This window comes from Bombus terrestris, chromosome 15 (assembly GCF_910591885.1).
Source record: "Bombus terrestris chromosome 15, iyBomTerr1.2, whole genome shotgun sequence".
In the NCBI taxonomy this organism is placed as follows: domain Eukaryota; kingdom Metazoa; phylum Arthropoda; class Insecta; order Hymenoptera; family Apidae; genus Bombus; species Bombus terrestris.
In genome coordinates, this window is record NC_063283.1 from 2,119,974 (window position 1) to 2,139,097 (window position 19,124).

A 19,124-nucleotide genomic window follows, 5' to 3' on the forward strand; every position below is an offset into this window, starting at 1 on the left:
GAAAATAAACTTTTAATTAGTAATATCACATACTGGCGAGCGTGAAACGGAACAAACATTATTTCATAACACGATGATTAACGCGTAGAGCGAAACAGTCGGCGAGTTTTTCCTACGAATGATTTTATATCATTTACATTATACCGTATCATTATTTTGCATTATTCGTTTCATCCAATTCGTCTAGTTTCCCAGGATAGATATGGAAAAAGATTCAAAAATTAGCGTCGAGCGAGAGAAAAACGTTCCATTAGCGATTGGTTAATCGACCGGTTAACCGACGCGTTTGCGATTCTTCCGGTTTCAACCGTGTCATTACGCTTTCTTCCGACGTTTCGTTCAACGTTCCAATTCGCTTCTCCAAGACAGGCTTGAGAAAAATATCGAAAAATTAGTGTGGAAAAAACGAAGAACTATCAATTAGCAATCGGTTAACCGATAATATGGTAAAACTGTCTTATCGCTTATCCGTAGCAACAATCTGGTCATCGCAGACCGCGGAGCCATTATGGAATTGATTTTAGACGTTATCAGTTACCCACATCAAGAATAATCAGCCGCTTCTGCACTGTCCGCAGTTATTCCACGGTGTATTCCGCGCCGGAATATGCAGTATATTATGCGTAAATATTTACGATCTATGCAGTGATTTGCGACAACGAAATTTACCGAAGGCAGATGCGATGATGCGCGTGCTTTGTGGTCGATTTACTTCGTCAGTGATTATCACGAACTGCATCCGTTCGTTACGTTAATATACACGTTCGCGGGAAATAAAAAGTACGGACATGACATTGGGTAATTTCAGCAGGCTGTGTACCAACGTTGGCAAATAATTCTACCGCGTTTCACGAATCATACCGAAACGTATGATACAAGAGCTAAAACGATAAATCGTAAAACGCGACACGATTATTCGAATTCGTAAATTTCATATTCATAAAAAAAAAAAAAATTCCATGGGAAGCGTTCGAATATTTTCGCGGGCCACGGTATATTCTCGTCGTTTTTCTTTCTACTATCCTCGACTTTTAAATTATTCGTACATCTCAGACGAAATTTTTGAGGAACGTTAAAACGAACGGTGCAACTGCAACACGGTTCATGAATCAGGACATTACTTGACAACGATGGTTGAGAAAGGGACGAAACTCGTACAGCGTGTATAGAGAAAAAGACACAGAACGCAACGAGAGACAAAGTTCGTTGTTTCCAAAAGCACGTATAAGTACGGCAGGAAGAACGGAAGTACGTGAAACAGCAAAACCGTGTGCGTATTCAGCAGACTATAGGCTTGTACGTCGACATAATGCCGGATGTTAAATACTCGCGACAGTCCCAACGCTGCGCGACGCTCAGGAAATTTCTTCAGAACCTCTGCTGCAGTCGTAAAAGTCTGCGAGCAGTTTCGCACACTTGCGTGTTAATTGCGGAGAATCCGCGTGTTGCCCTGAATCATAAATAACTACGAAGTGAACCGTCTATGGAAGGTGTTTCGAAGGAAATCACAGTTACGCAAGTGTTAAGGGACTCGAATAGATAAAAGAACGTTTTTATAAATCTCGTATCGAAAAGAGTTTCTTTAACGAGACAGAATAACGAAGCGAAAAGGTATGAAGAATTCAACGGTCTATTAATAATATTGTTCTTGGATTCTATGGATCTTGCAATTTACGCAACTATATTCGCGAAGGCGAAAGAAAAAATAGAATTTTTTTAATTTTTTCTTTAAAAATTAATTGGTCTCAAAATGTAATTGTCTTAAATCTTCAGTCGCTGTAAAAAAGTATCTGTACGTAGCCCTATTTTCTGATGAAGCGTTTCTGCATCAGATTCCACGCTTCATTTTCGTAGTTTGAAATTCTTCTAGTCGTATAACAATACTATTACGTGATATGGAATTTAATATACGTTCGATGCTTGCGTGCATTGTGCGAATATGCGCATTCGATGCTTTAGATTGGCAATAAAACAGTCGCCAAAAGATTTGAGTGGATGGTCCTTTGTTTTCGAGAAATTAATCGAGAAATTATGTTCTTCAAGCGACAATTAAGTTTTAAATGTTTTTATTGCAATTTGCACCGTCAAAATTGTGAGAATACGCAGCAGTACTGTATTGAATAAAAATAATCGAAAATTTATCAGAATGGATCGTAAATATCTGTTATTAAAAAGAAAGAAAAGATTAATTTCTCGAAAACAAAGGACCATGGACCGAAATCCTTTTAATGATATTTTATCATCAACCCGAAGCATCGAATGCAACTGCAGCAAACTCATTCGAGAGTTCATAATTCTCGCCATCTTCTTATTAAACCTGATTAATTAATATCTAAACACTATAATAAATACAATGGCGTAGAAGTACTTCCCGTAGTTACTTTAAGATTCCAATACGAGAGTTCTGGAATAATAACCTTCGTAGGAATATCGTAAAAACTTGAGCCGTCGAGTTCTATACCTGAAATGTTATTTTACGAAGTTTCTTATACGCTTTAAATAACTACAAATGGTTATGGGACTTTTGTTAAGCTATAAAACGTATAAAATAAGTGAAATGAATTAATAGTTGCAGCGAGTATAATACAAAAGCGTACGTTTCATGCTGTGTTAAAAACTGTCAAAAGCGAACAATTAATTGCTAAATAAAATATTTAAATATCAGAGGTAAATTTTTATAGCTTTTCTACGCTTACAGATACCTATTTATATTGATAATTTATATAGATTATTTATCAGAACGGTAATTTTCGATCGGTAAGCTGTAAAATGAGTACGTACACCAACGAATTAAAATAAAATATTGCCTGGGTGTGGCTGCATTAATTCTTTATATTCTCTGTATTATAAATATTGGCAATAAACGCTTTGAAAAAGAAATAAAATACTATCTAGGCATAGAATGGCACGTAAAATTGAAAAATGTAACAGACGAATATTTGATTTAATTACTATCTTTTGGCCAGCACTTTGTTCGCCTGCGCTACTAATATACGCAAATGAATTTTTATAAACGAAATACCTGCGTATTTTTCATGCTAACAATTAATTTGTTCTGCGTGCTAAAAAATATAAAAAGCCTGGATTTCGGAACAAACGCGAATAACCATCGATGCTCGAGCTTGTCGAAACGTGGTAGCGCATACAACTCAGATGTCAGGCTATTTCTCAGTTTCTACGGAACCAATCGAGATGAAACATACCCTCTTTTCTTTCCCGGGGACTAAGCTATACAGCTGAGAAAACCCCATCAAAATCCGTTCGGTAGTACAAACAGACAAACGAACAAACAGACAAAGAAAAAATGCAAAAATTAATTTTTTCGATTTCATAGCTCATGAACTGTTCCTGGATGACTATTTTTATTCCTTTTTATTCAATTCACGGACACGACCCTCCTACTATTCTACTATTTTATTATATACATAGATTTAATGTCTGATTTAAACCTCTGCTTCGTTACTTTCGCTTTTATAGGCATAATTAATATATCGATATTAATATAATAATTACGTGAATTATTAATTGACATACGTTAAGATGCAGCATTACTTTTTTAAATATCCCGAAACGTTTTACATCGATATCGGTTGCGCCTCGTGAAACTTTAAACGAAGAAGAGTACGCGTCACAATTTTAATTACGTGCCTTGCGATTTCATTTGTCTCGGTCCGTTTGATTTTCCATATGCGAAGTAAATAATTATAATAATGGAAACTAATTTATTCGTTAGAAACGTTTGCCACAATAGCCGAGATACAATTTCATTTTGTAATTCTTCCGATATTAAACAGTTATAATTTACTACTTTGGGTAATTTATTGAACTGAGTAAGCTTTCTTTATTTCTGACATTTAATTGATAACGACTGGTTATTTAGCTGGCAGATTACGGTTGTAGGAGTTTCCAACCACTAAAGCTAACTGCAAACCGAATTTCCAAATGGTCATTAATTTAATCGCCAACCGTATCTAAGTAATAGTCTGGTCACTAATTTCAGTAATTAAACGAAACTTGTGCTTTCCGTGTGCAAGAACTATCATTTATTCACTAGTTTGAATAATACACTATATGGTACATCTGTTATAACATTTTTCTACTATACACAGGAAATTAATCAGAAACGTATACATTTGTCTCTCTGTATCCATCTGAATACTGTTATTTGTACTTTATTCCTGTGTTTTTGCTAATGGCCATTTAAACATGCAAAAATTTACAAAATATACCTGATATGTAAATATACGTAAAATATCTCGAGCTTGATTAGAATTACTCGATATTTGGTAGGTTTGGCTTTAATTATTGGCTTCGTAAAGATATGAATTTGCATAAATAGCAACGCGAGCAAGATTGATTCTAAATGATGGAACGAAAGAGACGTTAAAATGTCATCGTTTTATTTTTCAATGATTTCTTTCTTAGCGAATCTTCTTCTTCTTCTTTTGCCAGCGTCTTAAAAATTAAATTAACATGCAGGAAGAAAGTATCTCTAGACGAATAAAAGTTGGGCGTAGCATTTACTTCGAGCGAAGCCACTTCGCCCGAAGCGTTCGGAACGCTTTATCATGCAGTCACTTTCTTTCCTTTCTCGCAAAGCACACAGCTACGAGTAAACGACACACAACGCCTCTGTAAAATTAATGCCGAGAAAGACTATTAGGTTTAGGAAATAGAGCTTCGAAACTAGTCTTTTGTTTCTTTTCTAAAACAGAATAAATCTGAAAGCATGGAAAATTATCTTCTAGTCCAAAAAAAAAAAAAAAAAAGGAAGAAGAATAGATGCGTAGGACAAAGGAGTTAAAACGAAAGGAAAATGATAAAAATTGTTAGTCAACGTGAATCAAAAATTACTATTTTAAAGGGATCGGATTTATTTTAGAATCTTTTTCGTACGCTATTAAAAAGAAAGATAGGTCTTGGTAAAATATTTCAAAATGTATTATAAAGATTGGCTAGTTGGTTTAGTTGATCGTACGATAAAAAATTACATTTTAATTTTAGCAACTCTTCAACTACTTCGCCAATCTACGTATAATATGTAGCTACGTAATAAACATGTGTAATGATCAGAATAACCGTTTCGTAGTGTATTAAAATTATGATGTAAAAATTAGCGTGATATAAACATACAAGCATGATTTTTTTATTTACTTCAATCTCTGTTGTGTAGCAGCTAGCAGAGACGCTATTTAGGAAGGATAGGAAGGATACGCTATCGGGAAACAGCAAAACATATCAAACGACATAGTAATACGTGTTCGAAAATGTAATTTGTATTTAATACGATATCGGTAGAGATTAATTAATCGAGAAGTATGGGATCACGTTTTCAACAATACCGTGGATACGTACGATGTATCAGAATATGATGTATGAAAAAGAATAGGTTCAGGATATGTTTGTGTTTAATACGTTCAAGTCCAAGTTGAATTCAAGTCCGTTCGAGTCCACGTTAAGTTTACTTTTGCAGATGTAAATGGAGAGACGTAAGCGGAAGCCATGCGAAGCCGCAAGGCACATGGGTCACGCGTAAGACAATAAAGCAACGATACAATACCATCTAATGTATCCAATCGAAGGACTATAGTTCTCCGATGTTTGATTGGGAACTGTTAGAACGGTATTACGATTTACATCCACCGATAAAGCTTAAAAAAATATCTCCAATCCACTCTTAGTGAAGATCGATATCTTTTCGTCCACGCTTTTACGCTAGTTTAACGATGAACATTGCAAGGGGAAAAAGTTCAATCCCATGTGGCATTTACGTTCGAACGAGGTCAGTTCGCCGGAAGCGTTTACACCGCTTTATCACGCAGTCGTTCTCTTCTCAAACTCACATGCTCGCGTTGAACGAATAGACGAAGCGCGCGGCTGTTATAACAAATGCGACTAAGCACAAAAGTACGCGGTGTCCGCGAAAGCTTATTACTCGATGTTTACAATCGCGAAGAAACTTGGTCGGCGTACATAACGGCGGAGTACACTTTAGGAACTCGACAGGGAAGTTTCAGCCGCAGAACTTTGCCGGCCATACTCCGAACGATTTCAAACGAGGCCTGACGACCTCCCAATCTTATAATTAACCCATTTCGCCGTGCAGCTTTAATTTTCGGTCCCCCGTCCGAGATTCAAAAGTTGCGATTCGGTAACAGTGGCGTCGCCGAACTACGGCAGTCGCGAAACTTTTATCGTTTCGACGGATGAAACGGTTTTCGCGGCGTGAAATCCCCTAAAACGATTATTTTCTTACGCGATTTATTGCGTATAAAAAGAGGGAAAACCTGTGAAAGACCCGACATTTCATTAGATATTAAAAGCAACGAATGTCCTTAACTTTAATTGTAAATTAACGACGCCAATGACGAATGCATTGCGATTAATATACTTGATGAACTAATAAATTCGTTCGCCTTTCGATGACGCATGTACGCACTTCCGATCAAAAGTTTGATGCATCTTAGGATTCCAAAAGAAACGAAAATGACCTCCTGAAGTAAATCAATATTTTAGTCGCAATAATATCTTCTTACGATATTTCGATTGTAATTGATCGTATTTAAAGGTGAAAGTTGTAGTTATAATATTCTTATTTCCTAGAGGAACGTACGAAAAAGTTTGCTTCTTGCAGAGGGCAAAGGGTAACTCAAGCTTTTGAACGGATGTTTACTGTGAAAAGATCTCGAGGCATCGACGACAGCAATTTCGTAATTATATTTTAAAGAATTAATCGCATTTATTTAATTTTATCGACTTCGCAAAGAAAAGAACGTTTTAGGATGAGATTTCACCAGTGACAGCATTAACGTGATTCTCTTTACTGATGGCGTTTTACGGTTAATACCATTAGCCTGTCAGAAACTGGTGATATTAAAACCATCTTATCGATTAACAACGAAAATGTCCCTCAATATTTACCATGATATATTAAATATGTCTGGTACGTGGTTTATGCGCTCAAGTATTGGCACATCAAGCTAGATTGCACGTTCTCGTATTTAGACACACAGAATCACCCGTGAGTTGTATATTCATTGACAAATTAAAGCAGTTGCCCTGCCGTTTGGTTTTCGGACATCTAGTTAATAATACGTAAGCAATTATGCCTCTGTTTATTGATGCCCATCGTTACAATATAGCGATTATGACAGTGGTGCTTTATATTTCGACGCGTGGCTGTTCATTAGCGAACGTCAATATTTATTAAGCGTACCAGATGGATAGCAATGCCGTGCAGGCAATCACAAACATCACGAAGTGATCAAATAATGTGTAAATAACGGCTAATAAGAGTTTCTATGAAACGAAATTATCCTGACCTGCAATTTGATTATACGAGACCGGGTAAAATTATTTTCTGAATAAAGCAGAGCAGATTTCGTTCTCATTATCAAAGATAGGAAAATTTTCGTGCAGTTTTACGATCAATGGGCCATTTATCGTCTGCTGATATTTCGAATAACGAAAATAGCGATTGACATCGAACCAAAGCAATAAATTCAACCTTTACGTTTTATTATAATTCAATTTATCCGTCGTTATAAAAACAACGATGCTAAACGTTTTAGTTTTTTTATTTATGAGATGCAGCTTTGAGGAGTATCTCGTAAATGACAATGAAAAAGTTGCACAACATCGATATCAAGACGGTCGAATTAAATTATATCGATCAAATTGAGTAATTATTTGTAACTTACACGTAGCCGTACTTCTTTTTCATTTTTTGAGATAAAGTAATTACAAGCAGACTATTACTTGTATTACTTAAACTTCAAATATTTTCCGCGATATTTCGTCCGTAATATCCTCTTTAAAACCTTCCACTTCCAACTCTCGCCGTATTCTACTTTCAACGTTTATTGGCCAATAAAAGTGCTCTCGCCATCAAACACACAAAAACATACATCTGCCACCAACTAATCACACTAAACATTTAAAAAGTTTATCTACCGCACATATTCCAACAACGCTTAACTTTGACATCTTCTTTAACGTCTATTACATCTACGTACGATGTGAATTACTATACTGTACCACAAAAATTACTTGTATTATACTAACGTAATAGTGGTATATTGCTAAATTCATTGTACATATAATTATCGCACACTGTGAAAGATAAGCACAACCACACACGTTACCATAATATTTCAGCGATAATATACAGCCAGTGGAAAAAGTCTCCGTACACCTTTCGAAGCATGATAATTTTCAGATAAAATTCTCGGATAAGAAGGTAATAAGAAGTTAAAAAAAGTGACCTTTAGCATTTCCTTCGTGATTCCGATCAGTTGCGATTTTCTCAATAGTTTTTCGTACATCTCCTCCAATAAACCAATTCTTCTAACAATTCAAAACCAAAGGAATCTCAAATCGTTTGTTATTCTGTTTTAAGGAAAGTGGGGAAACTTTTTTGGTCGACTGTACATGATTTACCATTTCAACAACTTCGTTAATCAGTGGCAAAATATTCAAATTCATAATAAGACAGCTCGATCATTTTCTCTAGCCGTGTCGAAACATCGTCTGATGAAGAAATCGCTATTTCGCTTATTCAAAGCACTCTTTGAGCGATTTCTCATTACGCGAACGAACCACGGTGGAAGAAAGGTCGAACAAAGGTGATTCCAAGACCGATTCAAAGTTACCTTCCTTCCTTCTTTCCGCAATTAAATACTTGAAATAGGTGCGATTTAATTAACGAGCTTCAGAAACGTCATATTTACAGTGCGGAACGTGCGCCCACTGGTCGCGCCTCACCCGGAGACTACTTCTACCGGCGCGCCAAGTTTATTCTCGGCTGCGAGCAGATTTAAGCCACGTTAACGCCACATTTTGTATTCTAACGTGTGTTTTAGACTTCGGCGTAACGACAGGCCGACAGGAGGCGCAATACCCCTGTGCGTTTGTTTACAACAGCAACGAGACACGAAATGGTACGTTCGCCTCGCCGAATTACCCGGGCTTGTACCCACGCGACACGGAATGTCATTATTTCTTCAATGGCCAGCTAAACGAGCGGGTGCATCTTCACTTCCACTTCTTCGACGTGGAGGGCGTGTCGCCGTAAGTAAAAATACTCGATGAGACAATGCTTTTACCTACACGTTCCCTGGTAGTTATAGAATATTAGATTTATAATTTAAAACTTTCAAGATGACCATTATGTGTTAATGATTGTTGTTATGCAACGATGCGTTACGTGGGTGGAAGATATTTCGCTATATATCTGGTTGCAAATTGTTTGCCCTGATATCGTTAAAAAGAGTTTCAAAATGATTTTGGAATGGGGAAGTTGCGATGTTAAGGCAAACAATGACACGTAAGTAGTAATTTTATATACGTAGCAAATGCTAGATATTATTACTACCCCTTTTGATGGATATTTTCAATTTACTGTTTATCAATTTCTGCAACCGCTGTTTCTAATTACTAATTTTTCATTGATTCGTGCTGTTCAGGTATATTTAAATATCTGTTGTTACTGTAGTGTCTGGATACTTATGTATTTATAGTGTATATCAAATACGATACTTAAAAATATAGGAAAAATTGGTAGGAATTGAATGTCATTTAAAGCGAATAATATAGTAGTTTTTAATTTTGTAAACGTTAAAGACGTCCTTTGATTTTCATTTTGACGTGGCTGTATTTGCAGAGCCTACCATTTTGCGATATAATTTTCTGATTGTATAAATTAAATAAGAATTCAGAGTCGCGGAGAATTATTCAAGGCTGTACACGTTACCGTAGTATTTCATTTAAATAACTTGAAAAGAATTATCCATCCGGATGAGACGGCTTTAAGTACCGGTATTCTATTCGTCATACAATACTATACAAATTAATTCGGCGTACGAAGAAAAGAATCAGCTGGTATCCATAACAATTTGGACAAAGAAGGCTTGTAACAATTTATTTAGATGATACTTTTACTACTTCGATTTTTAAAATACATTTTGTGTTTAAAATTAAACTGAAAACGCACGGTAGAAAGGGGAGAAAAGTGAAAAGTCAGATTAAAAGAAACGCGAAGAAACGTCACGTGGAACGGCACGCATTACGTTTCGTTCCGTTAAAATTAATATTTTATCCTGTCAGTTACGAAAATCCGGGGGATTAGCTCGCTGAGATTTTTCTATAAAATTACTATAAAAACAATCGATCGTGCCTTTAATTTTTACTAGCAACGAGAAACATGTATTCCCATGAAATTTACCATTACGATGCTCATCTACTTTCTGTTAATATTTATTCCATGAATATTTAAACGCAGAAATCAATAATGTATATACTAGCGAAATCAGAAACGGCAATAAAAGTCACATAAGGGGAATCCTTCGAATCGCGTAAATGGGAAGGAACACGAACATCGGACAGGACAGATAAACTAGCTATTCGAGCGTGACTAGAATTCTATGTATCGATCCTTCTCCGTTTCCTTCTCGTCACTCAACGAGACTAGGTGAGACAAAGTGAGTATCCTTAGCCAACTAGAAGGCTACTGGAAGCAAATCGATGCTAGTTCGATTGGGTTTCCTGATGTAGTTCGACGTTCCACTAAATCAAACTACGTCAGACAAAGTTTCAAGCTGCTTATCGGGGACGAAGACTTCACATGCAAAGAGAATTCAGTAACCGATAGGCCAAAAGCTCATTGGAACGTAGAGTATTTGCATCGTGCTGACCAATTAGCAAGCACAGCTGATTAACGACTATCGGTGATGAGAGACGGAAGAGCTCGATGTAATCCATCATCTGATATTAGAACAGATTGCTAAGGGCTACGGCTACGTGGTTTATCAGATGGTTTCAACAATTGCCGCGATTGCTGTTTCTCAAAATAAGATTTTCGCTTTCTTTGCCGTCAACGTGCAATAATAAAATTGGTATTTGTAATTATGGAACACGTTGTAGCGCTATTTTCTCACTTGGAAAGCCTTTGATTCTTTCGTTCCTAAATTACAAATTACGTTAAAAAGGATCCTCTAAATTGATGCAAGGACTTCTAACGTTAATGCAACCAGTGGTATTTAAATAGCGAGTGCATGTAATGGTACGTATAGTAAATAATAAAATATAAAAAAGTTAGTTTAAATATTTGGTTAAAATTCACGTAATGTTACTGCTAAAATCTACGAAAACACCCAAATGCTTGTGAGCGGCAAATCCTTAGATGCTCGATCGTTCCTTCGATATTAATCGCAAACCGTAATACGGCTGATACAGAGCAGTAGCCTCGCGATACGGAGAAAAAAAGAAGTTTACGTAATAACCTAATTGGGTCGTATTAAATCGCCATCAATAACCACGTTGTAATACACCGCATCGTTCATTACTGGAAGCCGCTAATTAGTCGTGTTTTGCCGATTTCTGCCGAACTTTTGAACAATAACACCGAGAGGAAGCACGAAGTAGGCCTCTGTGACTCCATCGATTCTGCTCTCCCCGGCGAAATACGACCTGAATTTAATAATTCGAGGTCGGCCGATATCAAAATCCTTAGGAGAAGGCACTTGCGTCTGTTGTTACTGATAAAGTAAATTTACGTATGACGGGCACAGCGACTTCGTTTCCGCCCTTTGCTTCTCTCTGGCCTTCTTTCGTTCAAAAAACATCCACCGTAAATATCGCTATTCGAACAAGACTCGAATTAGACGAAGTGCAACGCGAACCTCGCGATTCTTCGACCGCGCGCCTTCATTTCGTTGCCGTCTCGCGAAGAAAAGATACATTCCTATCCGTAAATCCGGATGCGAGTAAACACTGCGAAATATATGTTGGGAAACGTGAAAACCGAATGATGATCTATCACGGGAATTGCCACTTATGTCATCGGTGGAGGGGGCGATTCGCATGCTATACATCTCTGCTTCGACGATAATAGCATCATCATTCACGTATCAACATTTCTTACGAGCGCGATATATTATTTGCAGGCAGCGAATGCATTCTTCCACGGAAGAAACGGTCGCGTAAATCGTCGTTATCGATGTCGTACGTTCTTCGCGATCGCCGTTTCCTTCCGACTTTAATTACAGGACACGGAATCGTAATATTTTCGGTCGCGGCTTCCTAATATTTCTGATATTTCCGCGACCGCAATCCAGCAGACGGTGGTGACGTGACGTTGGCGGTACCGACCTGCACGTTACCATTAAAGTTATTTTCGCGCGGTCGTGGCAAACAAAAACTCGAACTTGGCACACCGTGGCCGGCCGTGTGCCCTCAAATCGTTTCGCCGTTGCAGAAATAAAGCGTTATTTCTGACCGCCTCTGTTCCGCCGAGCTTTAATCACGGGTTACGTAATCGGGAATTCGTCGACTCCGGCGAAAACCTCCAGCGAATATTTATGGAGCACGAAGGCCGGCTACCCCGGAATATCCGAAAACAGAATATCCAGAAGGATATTCCCACTGTAAATACGGTGGATGAAGGCGAGACCGCGCACTTACACACGTACAGATATCGAAATTATGCGCGGCAAGAGCCAAGATTGAATTACTTATGGAATTGCCGGCCCACGCAGCCGCCAAAGCAATTTATGAGCACGCGCGCCCAGAAAAATCATTCGAATCTCTTCGATATTCGCCGCGAAAGGTGAATATTTCAGCGACGTGCCGACGTTCTTAGTCCTCCATGTATATCAATTTACCGGTGATTGCGTAACGCACGACCTTACCGAAAATATAAATTTACCAGACGAACGACAAACTTAGGGCACCGCTGAATAATACATCGGCAATTGTATTTTATACGTAATAGAAGCGCGCCCCGGTTATACGGCGAACCGGTCATCCTTGCTGAAATGGGTGATGTCATAAACTTTTATGAGCTTACTAAATATGTGCTTTATCCGGTAAGATTGTATGTGCCGATGAAGAAATGAATTTCCTCGTCGGAATATAAACGTACGTTTCTATCTTTCTAGCGTGATTAGTCCTTTTGGTGTACAGTAACTTGCAAAAGGTGTTTGCGCATCATTGTATTTGTTATTGCATTTATACATTAATTAATTAGATCCCACAAATTTCGCAATCGTTTGGCGATATGTACCTTTATATCGTTACGAAAATTTGATGCTTCTTTGATAAGGATTGGACAAGGGGATACGTGCAAATACTTTTCGTAGCCACCGTGGATCGTTTTCACTTGTCGTTCGTAAGAATCTGAACACTTTGATCGATTTCTTTCTTTACGTTTTACATTTTTATTCGACATTCGATCAACAACGACACGAATATTATTAAAATATAGAATTTAATGGGAAACTAACGTTGAAAACCAACATTTCCTATCATTTTATGAAACCAACAGATATACACAGTGACTGTAAAAGTATTTGCTCCTCGTTGTATTTGTGATCACGTGAAGGAAGAATTAGAAATGGAACATTTTTAGGACGAGAAAGATCTTCCAGTCAATCGCAGTTTTTATTTCATTTTAATTGCCAATTACTCATTTCTACTGCAACATTAACTCCCGCTGCTATTAAATTTATGAGACGCATATCGATGAATTATTGCAAGCGGTCTTTAACAAACCATACCACGATAAAATATCCATCGAAGATTTGATAATTAGCGGCGGTATTTCAGAAACAATTTTCTACCGCGATCGTAGAAGGGAGACGAGTTCAACATCTGTTAATCGATATGATTGCGCGCGAAATTAGAAGCAAATAATGCGTTTAAATTATACTCGATTTATACGTTATTAAATATCGTAGCCGATCGATAGCGTTGCAAAAACTGATAACTTGCGAAAGAACCAGACTTCCGTAATAAAACACTCTGAAAATTGTGTAAACTTCGATTCCGTATTGTGCTCGCGTATTGTGTGTAGTTTTATACGCAGACATCGATACGCTTGTCTCCTCGTCGTTTCTTCGGTATAATATCGAACGCAATAACATCCCCTGCTACGTTGTATTACTATCCAATTCATAAGATTATACCGATCTATAGAGGACGTTTTAAGAGGACAGAAAATCGCAGGTCAGCGGTTTCGAAGGGAATTTTCACGGTAGCACAAAGTACTGGAATTTTCGCTACAAGCAAAAATGTTTCAACCTTTTGGAAGATTTGTTTGTTAATTATATGCAACTTCTATATGCACACACTTCGCTGACTTTTGTGTATTAGGTCGTCCGGAAAGTCTCTTTCGCTTTATAAGGAAATAATAGACGCACAATGTTTTTTGTTTTATATTGGTTTATTGAATTATGCGCGAACATAATAATAGAAATAAAACGAAATAAAATAATATAAAACAGAAGTTGTTGTTCATCTATTATCACCTTATGAAACGAAACTTTTCGGACAACCTGATGTAACTTCCTAAACGTTAACTTTTCACTGTCAAAATATTTTTCAAGGAATAACTAGAAATTAGCTTCGTTGGAAAAAATTACGAATTGAGGACTTTGACGTCTTTCCTCTAGATACCGATAATTATCAGTAATGTCAATGAAAACCTGTGACTCTCCAAAGAAACGACTCTTTACCATCGATAATGATTACTGGTAACTGAAAAACATTTTCAATAATACTGGTTACTAGCATCTGAAAAACATTTTCACCGGCAATATTGCTGGCCACTGGCAGCTGGAAGACATTTTCACCGCCAATAACGCAGGTTACTGGCAACTGAGAAACATTTTCAACACCAAGAATGGTTACCGGTAATTGAAAAATATTTTCACCGTCAATAATCGTTATCGATGGTGGTCAACGATAACAAAACGAATGATAAACATTCGTAATGCACTTTAAAATTAAAGTAAAACAAATTTTAAATTATTATTTTCTAATCCTCTGTTTTTTAAAATCTCTTTGATATAATGTTTAGCGATCATTGTTCTCCATTGAAACCTACTGTCTTCCTCGCTTCTTCTTCGCGTTTGTATCTTGTCAGATATCATGCTTTTGCAACTCTTTTATTCGTGAAAATCGTGCAATACACAAAAGGTACGAGAACGACGAAATGATAAAACCAAATATTCGAAAACGACGTATGTATATTCTAATAATTTTCTATCGAAATACGACGTCCATTTCGGATGATATAGAGGCGGACAGCAGGCTTAAACAAAATTAAGTTATCGGAAGAATCTAAAAAACGAGTGCTATTTTTTTATCTCTGAGATAAACGATGTTAATGTTACAGCTGCGAGGCGGTGTCTGCGAGCGACTTCGTCGAATTTTCGAATTACATGTCTAGGGACCGGAAGTATTCGAGGCATTGCGGTCAACAAAAGGAATTCGACGTGGAGAGCGACAGAAAGTTCTTTCGCGTAACCTTTAAAAGCAACGGCAGATACGATGGAACAGGATTTAACGCTAGCTATGTGTTTATGGACGAGGAAGGAAATTATACAACAAAGCCGCCGAGTAACGCGTCAACGTTAAAAGGTAAAACTAAACTTCCTTTTTTTCTCGACGAGCAACTTTCGTCCCCTTTCTCTCGTACTCGAATTTTTACGTTCCCCACACAATGCTCGGGCGTTTTTTCCCTTTTTTCTTTTTCCCTACTCTATTCTGGTTAATTTCCGTACGACGACAGAGAAATTAAAATAAAATTTCTAAAATATTAATGTAATCCCGTCATCCTGATTGTACAAAAGGAAATTTAAATACGCCTTGTTTAAAGCATACACGAGAAAGAGAGAAGGCGCATGGTATATCCCTGCTTCATACAAAATATATAATTACGGCATAAGAAAGGCAAGAAATTTTTTTACAACGAGAAACGTATTCTACAATTTTTGCAAATATATGTATGCGCGAGATAACGGAGATGATATGGAAACTCGGTTCGTATGTTTGCACGTTTATACGTAAAAAGTAATGAAATTTGTGTACGCGGAGTAACATGTATAAAAACGCATTAAAATAATTATAAAGCTTTAATTGAGTCGAATATCATTTCAAATAATATAATTTCGACGTCTATCTATAAAACGGGGCAAATACTTCTAATTAAAAATTAATACAAATAACTGCTGTTCGGTGTTTCCGACTCCCTGTTAAATATTTTAAAATCAATTCATATCGGAATGATCACAGATACGATATATGCGACCGAATCACTTTTAATATTAAACGACGTGAAAACAGTAAATATTAAGATAACGTAACAATTCTGTATGCAAAAGATTCTATATGAAAATATAATCTACAAGAAATATACAAAATAAGAAATGAATGTCAGTGTAACGTTGTCCGGTTATTTATATTCCACGATAAATAATATTGTCTAACCGAGGATATACTCGTTAGAAAATAAATATCGGTACATACATTATCCGTATATCCGAACGTTGTTATCTAACAGAATGTTTGTTTACGATACATACTATTTCCTGTTACATATATCATTATACTTAAACTGCTACGATCCTTGAAATTTCCATCTATCGGCTAAAGAAGAACATTTGATGTTCTGAGACGATCTTCATAATTATCTATTTTCCTCGAATTTAAGAAATTTTCCTAACCTGTATGAACCTAATATCTTCAACTATATAATCTCTGATTTCTGTAAGAAAAATACGACCCGAAATTTGTATCTATCGACTTATTCGCTTTCCTTTCAACCGGAAGAAGAACATTTGATGTTCTAAGACGATCTTCATCGCTATTTTCCTCGAATTGAAGAAGTTTCCTAACCTGTATGAACCTAATATCTTCAACTATATAATCTCTGATTTCTATAAGAAAAATACGACCCGAAATTTGTATCGATCAACTTATTCGCTTTTCTTTCAGCCAAAGGAGGAACATTTAATGCTCTGAGACAATCTTCATCGCTATTTTCCTTGAATTGAAGAAGTTTCCTAACCTGTATGAACCTAATATCTTCAACTATATAATCTTTGATTTCTATAAGAAAAACACGACCCGAAATTTGCATCTATCAGCTTATTTGCTTTTCTTTCGATCAAAGCAGGAACATTTAATGCTCTAAGACAATCTTCATCGCTATTTTCCTCGAATTAACAAAATTTTCCTAACCTGTATGAACCTAATATCTTCAACTATATAATCTCTGATATCTATAAGAAAAACGCGACCCGAAATTTGTATCTATCAGCTTATTTGCTTTTCTTTCGATCAAAGCAGGAACATTTAATGCTCTAAGACAATCTTCATCGCTATTTTCCTCGAATTGAAGAAGTTTCCTAACCTGTATGAACCTAATATCTTCAACTATATAATCTGTGATTTCTATAAGAAAAATACTCGTTCGAAAATGACACAAAAAACGTAGTAAGATTAACATTACATCAGTGAAATGTATTTACTGCGACGCGATTAAAAAATCTAGGTTAAACATAACGCAGTCACGTATTACAAAACCTCCTAACGATGCGTTATCGACGCACACGTTCTAATGAAGCAATCAATTCTCTACTGTTAATGCTAACTTTAGTAACGCGATACCGAGCTAGCAAGGCTCCCGAGGCCGTAATTTCCAATGCAAACATACATACGGTCGCGATTGCGCGTCACGAGACGCGTGCACTGTGCGTTTTAATATTTTCACATGTGTATACGCAAAGCAGGTAAACGCGCAAGTTCGACGAACTTTCCTCTGTTCCCTTTTTTAGCGAATTACGAGCTTATTGTCTCCTCCCTTTCGTATCACTTTTATATACATATTGCTCTTTAAAGAACGTATTTTCCAAACCATCAGAAACAATAGCGAGCTTTTATTTCGTTTTGAATCGATAAAAATAATCCGAGGCGTTATCTCGTTTGATTTTAATAAAGAATCGAATAAATCAAGATGTCTTTGACTTACTAGGTATTTAACTTTTTTTTTTTTTTTTTTTTTTACAACATAGAAAAGGGGGGTGTACAAACCGGAAACCATACAAAGCCACGAGACAAGGATTATGTACAGACAAATGATAATATTAAAATTTGTTGTTATTCGCGTAATTGCCAATGCTTAAGCTTCTTGGTTCCGTAGTTTTTCTGATACTAGTTTACCGTGTTCGCGAAACGAAAGGCTACATTGGTTATGGGTTTAAAAAAATTCAACCTCTCATCGGATTCAAATACTCACCGGTTTATCGTGCAATCCCATGAATAATCGACAGTTTACATCCGAAACAGCGGAAGCATGCGTTAGTGTAAAAAAGATTATACACGATTTATAAGAGGATTTGCGATAGACGAGCGACCAGTGTTGCCCTGCAGATATTGATAGAGGAAATCGAATTTTTGTGTACTTTCTTCCATTATTAAATCACTCGGAAGATGGATTCGTTTGCTTTAATCGTACATAAATCGAACGAATCAAGAGCGATACGTGGAATAGAAAGCGGATACCGGTGCCCGGATCCTCATGTTCCAAAACTTCAATGCTGTTGCTATTCTCGGATTTATTTCCATTTCCACCTCGTCCTCGCTTTACCTTAAAAAAACGTACGTTAACGTTTTAAACAAATATTTCATATGAAATTTAATACGAATTTCGTATGAAGTTGATACGAAGAATCGTACGATTTTGTTCATATTTTGCTCAAGCTCGAGACGTTTCTTAACGTTAGAAAAATACAATTGGGTATATGAACATTCGTCTTGCACGATAAGCTATTAACGACAGTAGCAGCTAATTGCGCGAATAGTTTTTACAATTTTAGAATTTTCTATTAGATAGGAAAAATAACGTACAACTTGTAGATAGTTTTAATATTGGTAAATTCATGGGCTTATGAACACGATTAAACAAATGGAACTTGAGCATGGAATTGTTTCGCTAGTTTGTTTCGTTAGTTTGAATATTTTCTATATTTATGTATCTTTAAATTTCTCATAGGTGCAGAAGAATCGACAGTTTGTTGGTAAAATATACTTGCGGAACTTTGCCTGTTTTATCGTCGAATCGTGGAGGAGAAAATATATTATTTTCCAAACGTAAATACGAATAAAATTTACATATACTATAGGCTATAGAAATAAATAAACAGTGAAGTAAATTTTATGGAAATTGTAACAATGTTTATCGTTGAACCGCAAAATTGAATCGGACAACCGTATATCACAAAATCATAAATTAATAGCGTTGTAAATTAATACAGTTAATTAAATTTCAATTTTCTAATAACGAA

General features: G+C 36.5%; 1 protein-coding gene across 2 annotated transcripts in view; it reads left to right on the top strand.

Annotated features, from left to right (window-relative positions):
* Window positions 1–19,124, top strand: part of LOC100651020 (suppressor of lurcher protein 1) — a 514,096-nt gene that overhangs the window by 485,729 nt on the left and 9,243 nt on the right. For both annotated transcript variants that reach the window (XM_012316672.3, XM_012316673.3), the window contains exons 11-12: window positions 8,862–9,069; window positions 15,173–15,417. In XM_012316672.3, the coding sequence (XP_012172062.1) occupies window positions 8,862–9,069; window positions 15,173–15,417 (453 nt within the window). The remainder of the gene's footprint in view (window positions 1–8,861; window positions 9,070–15,172; window positions 15,418–19,124) is intronic.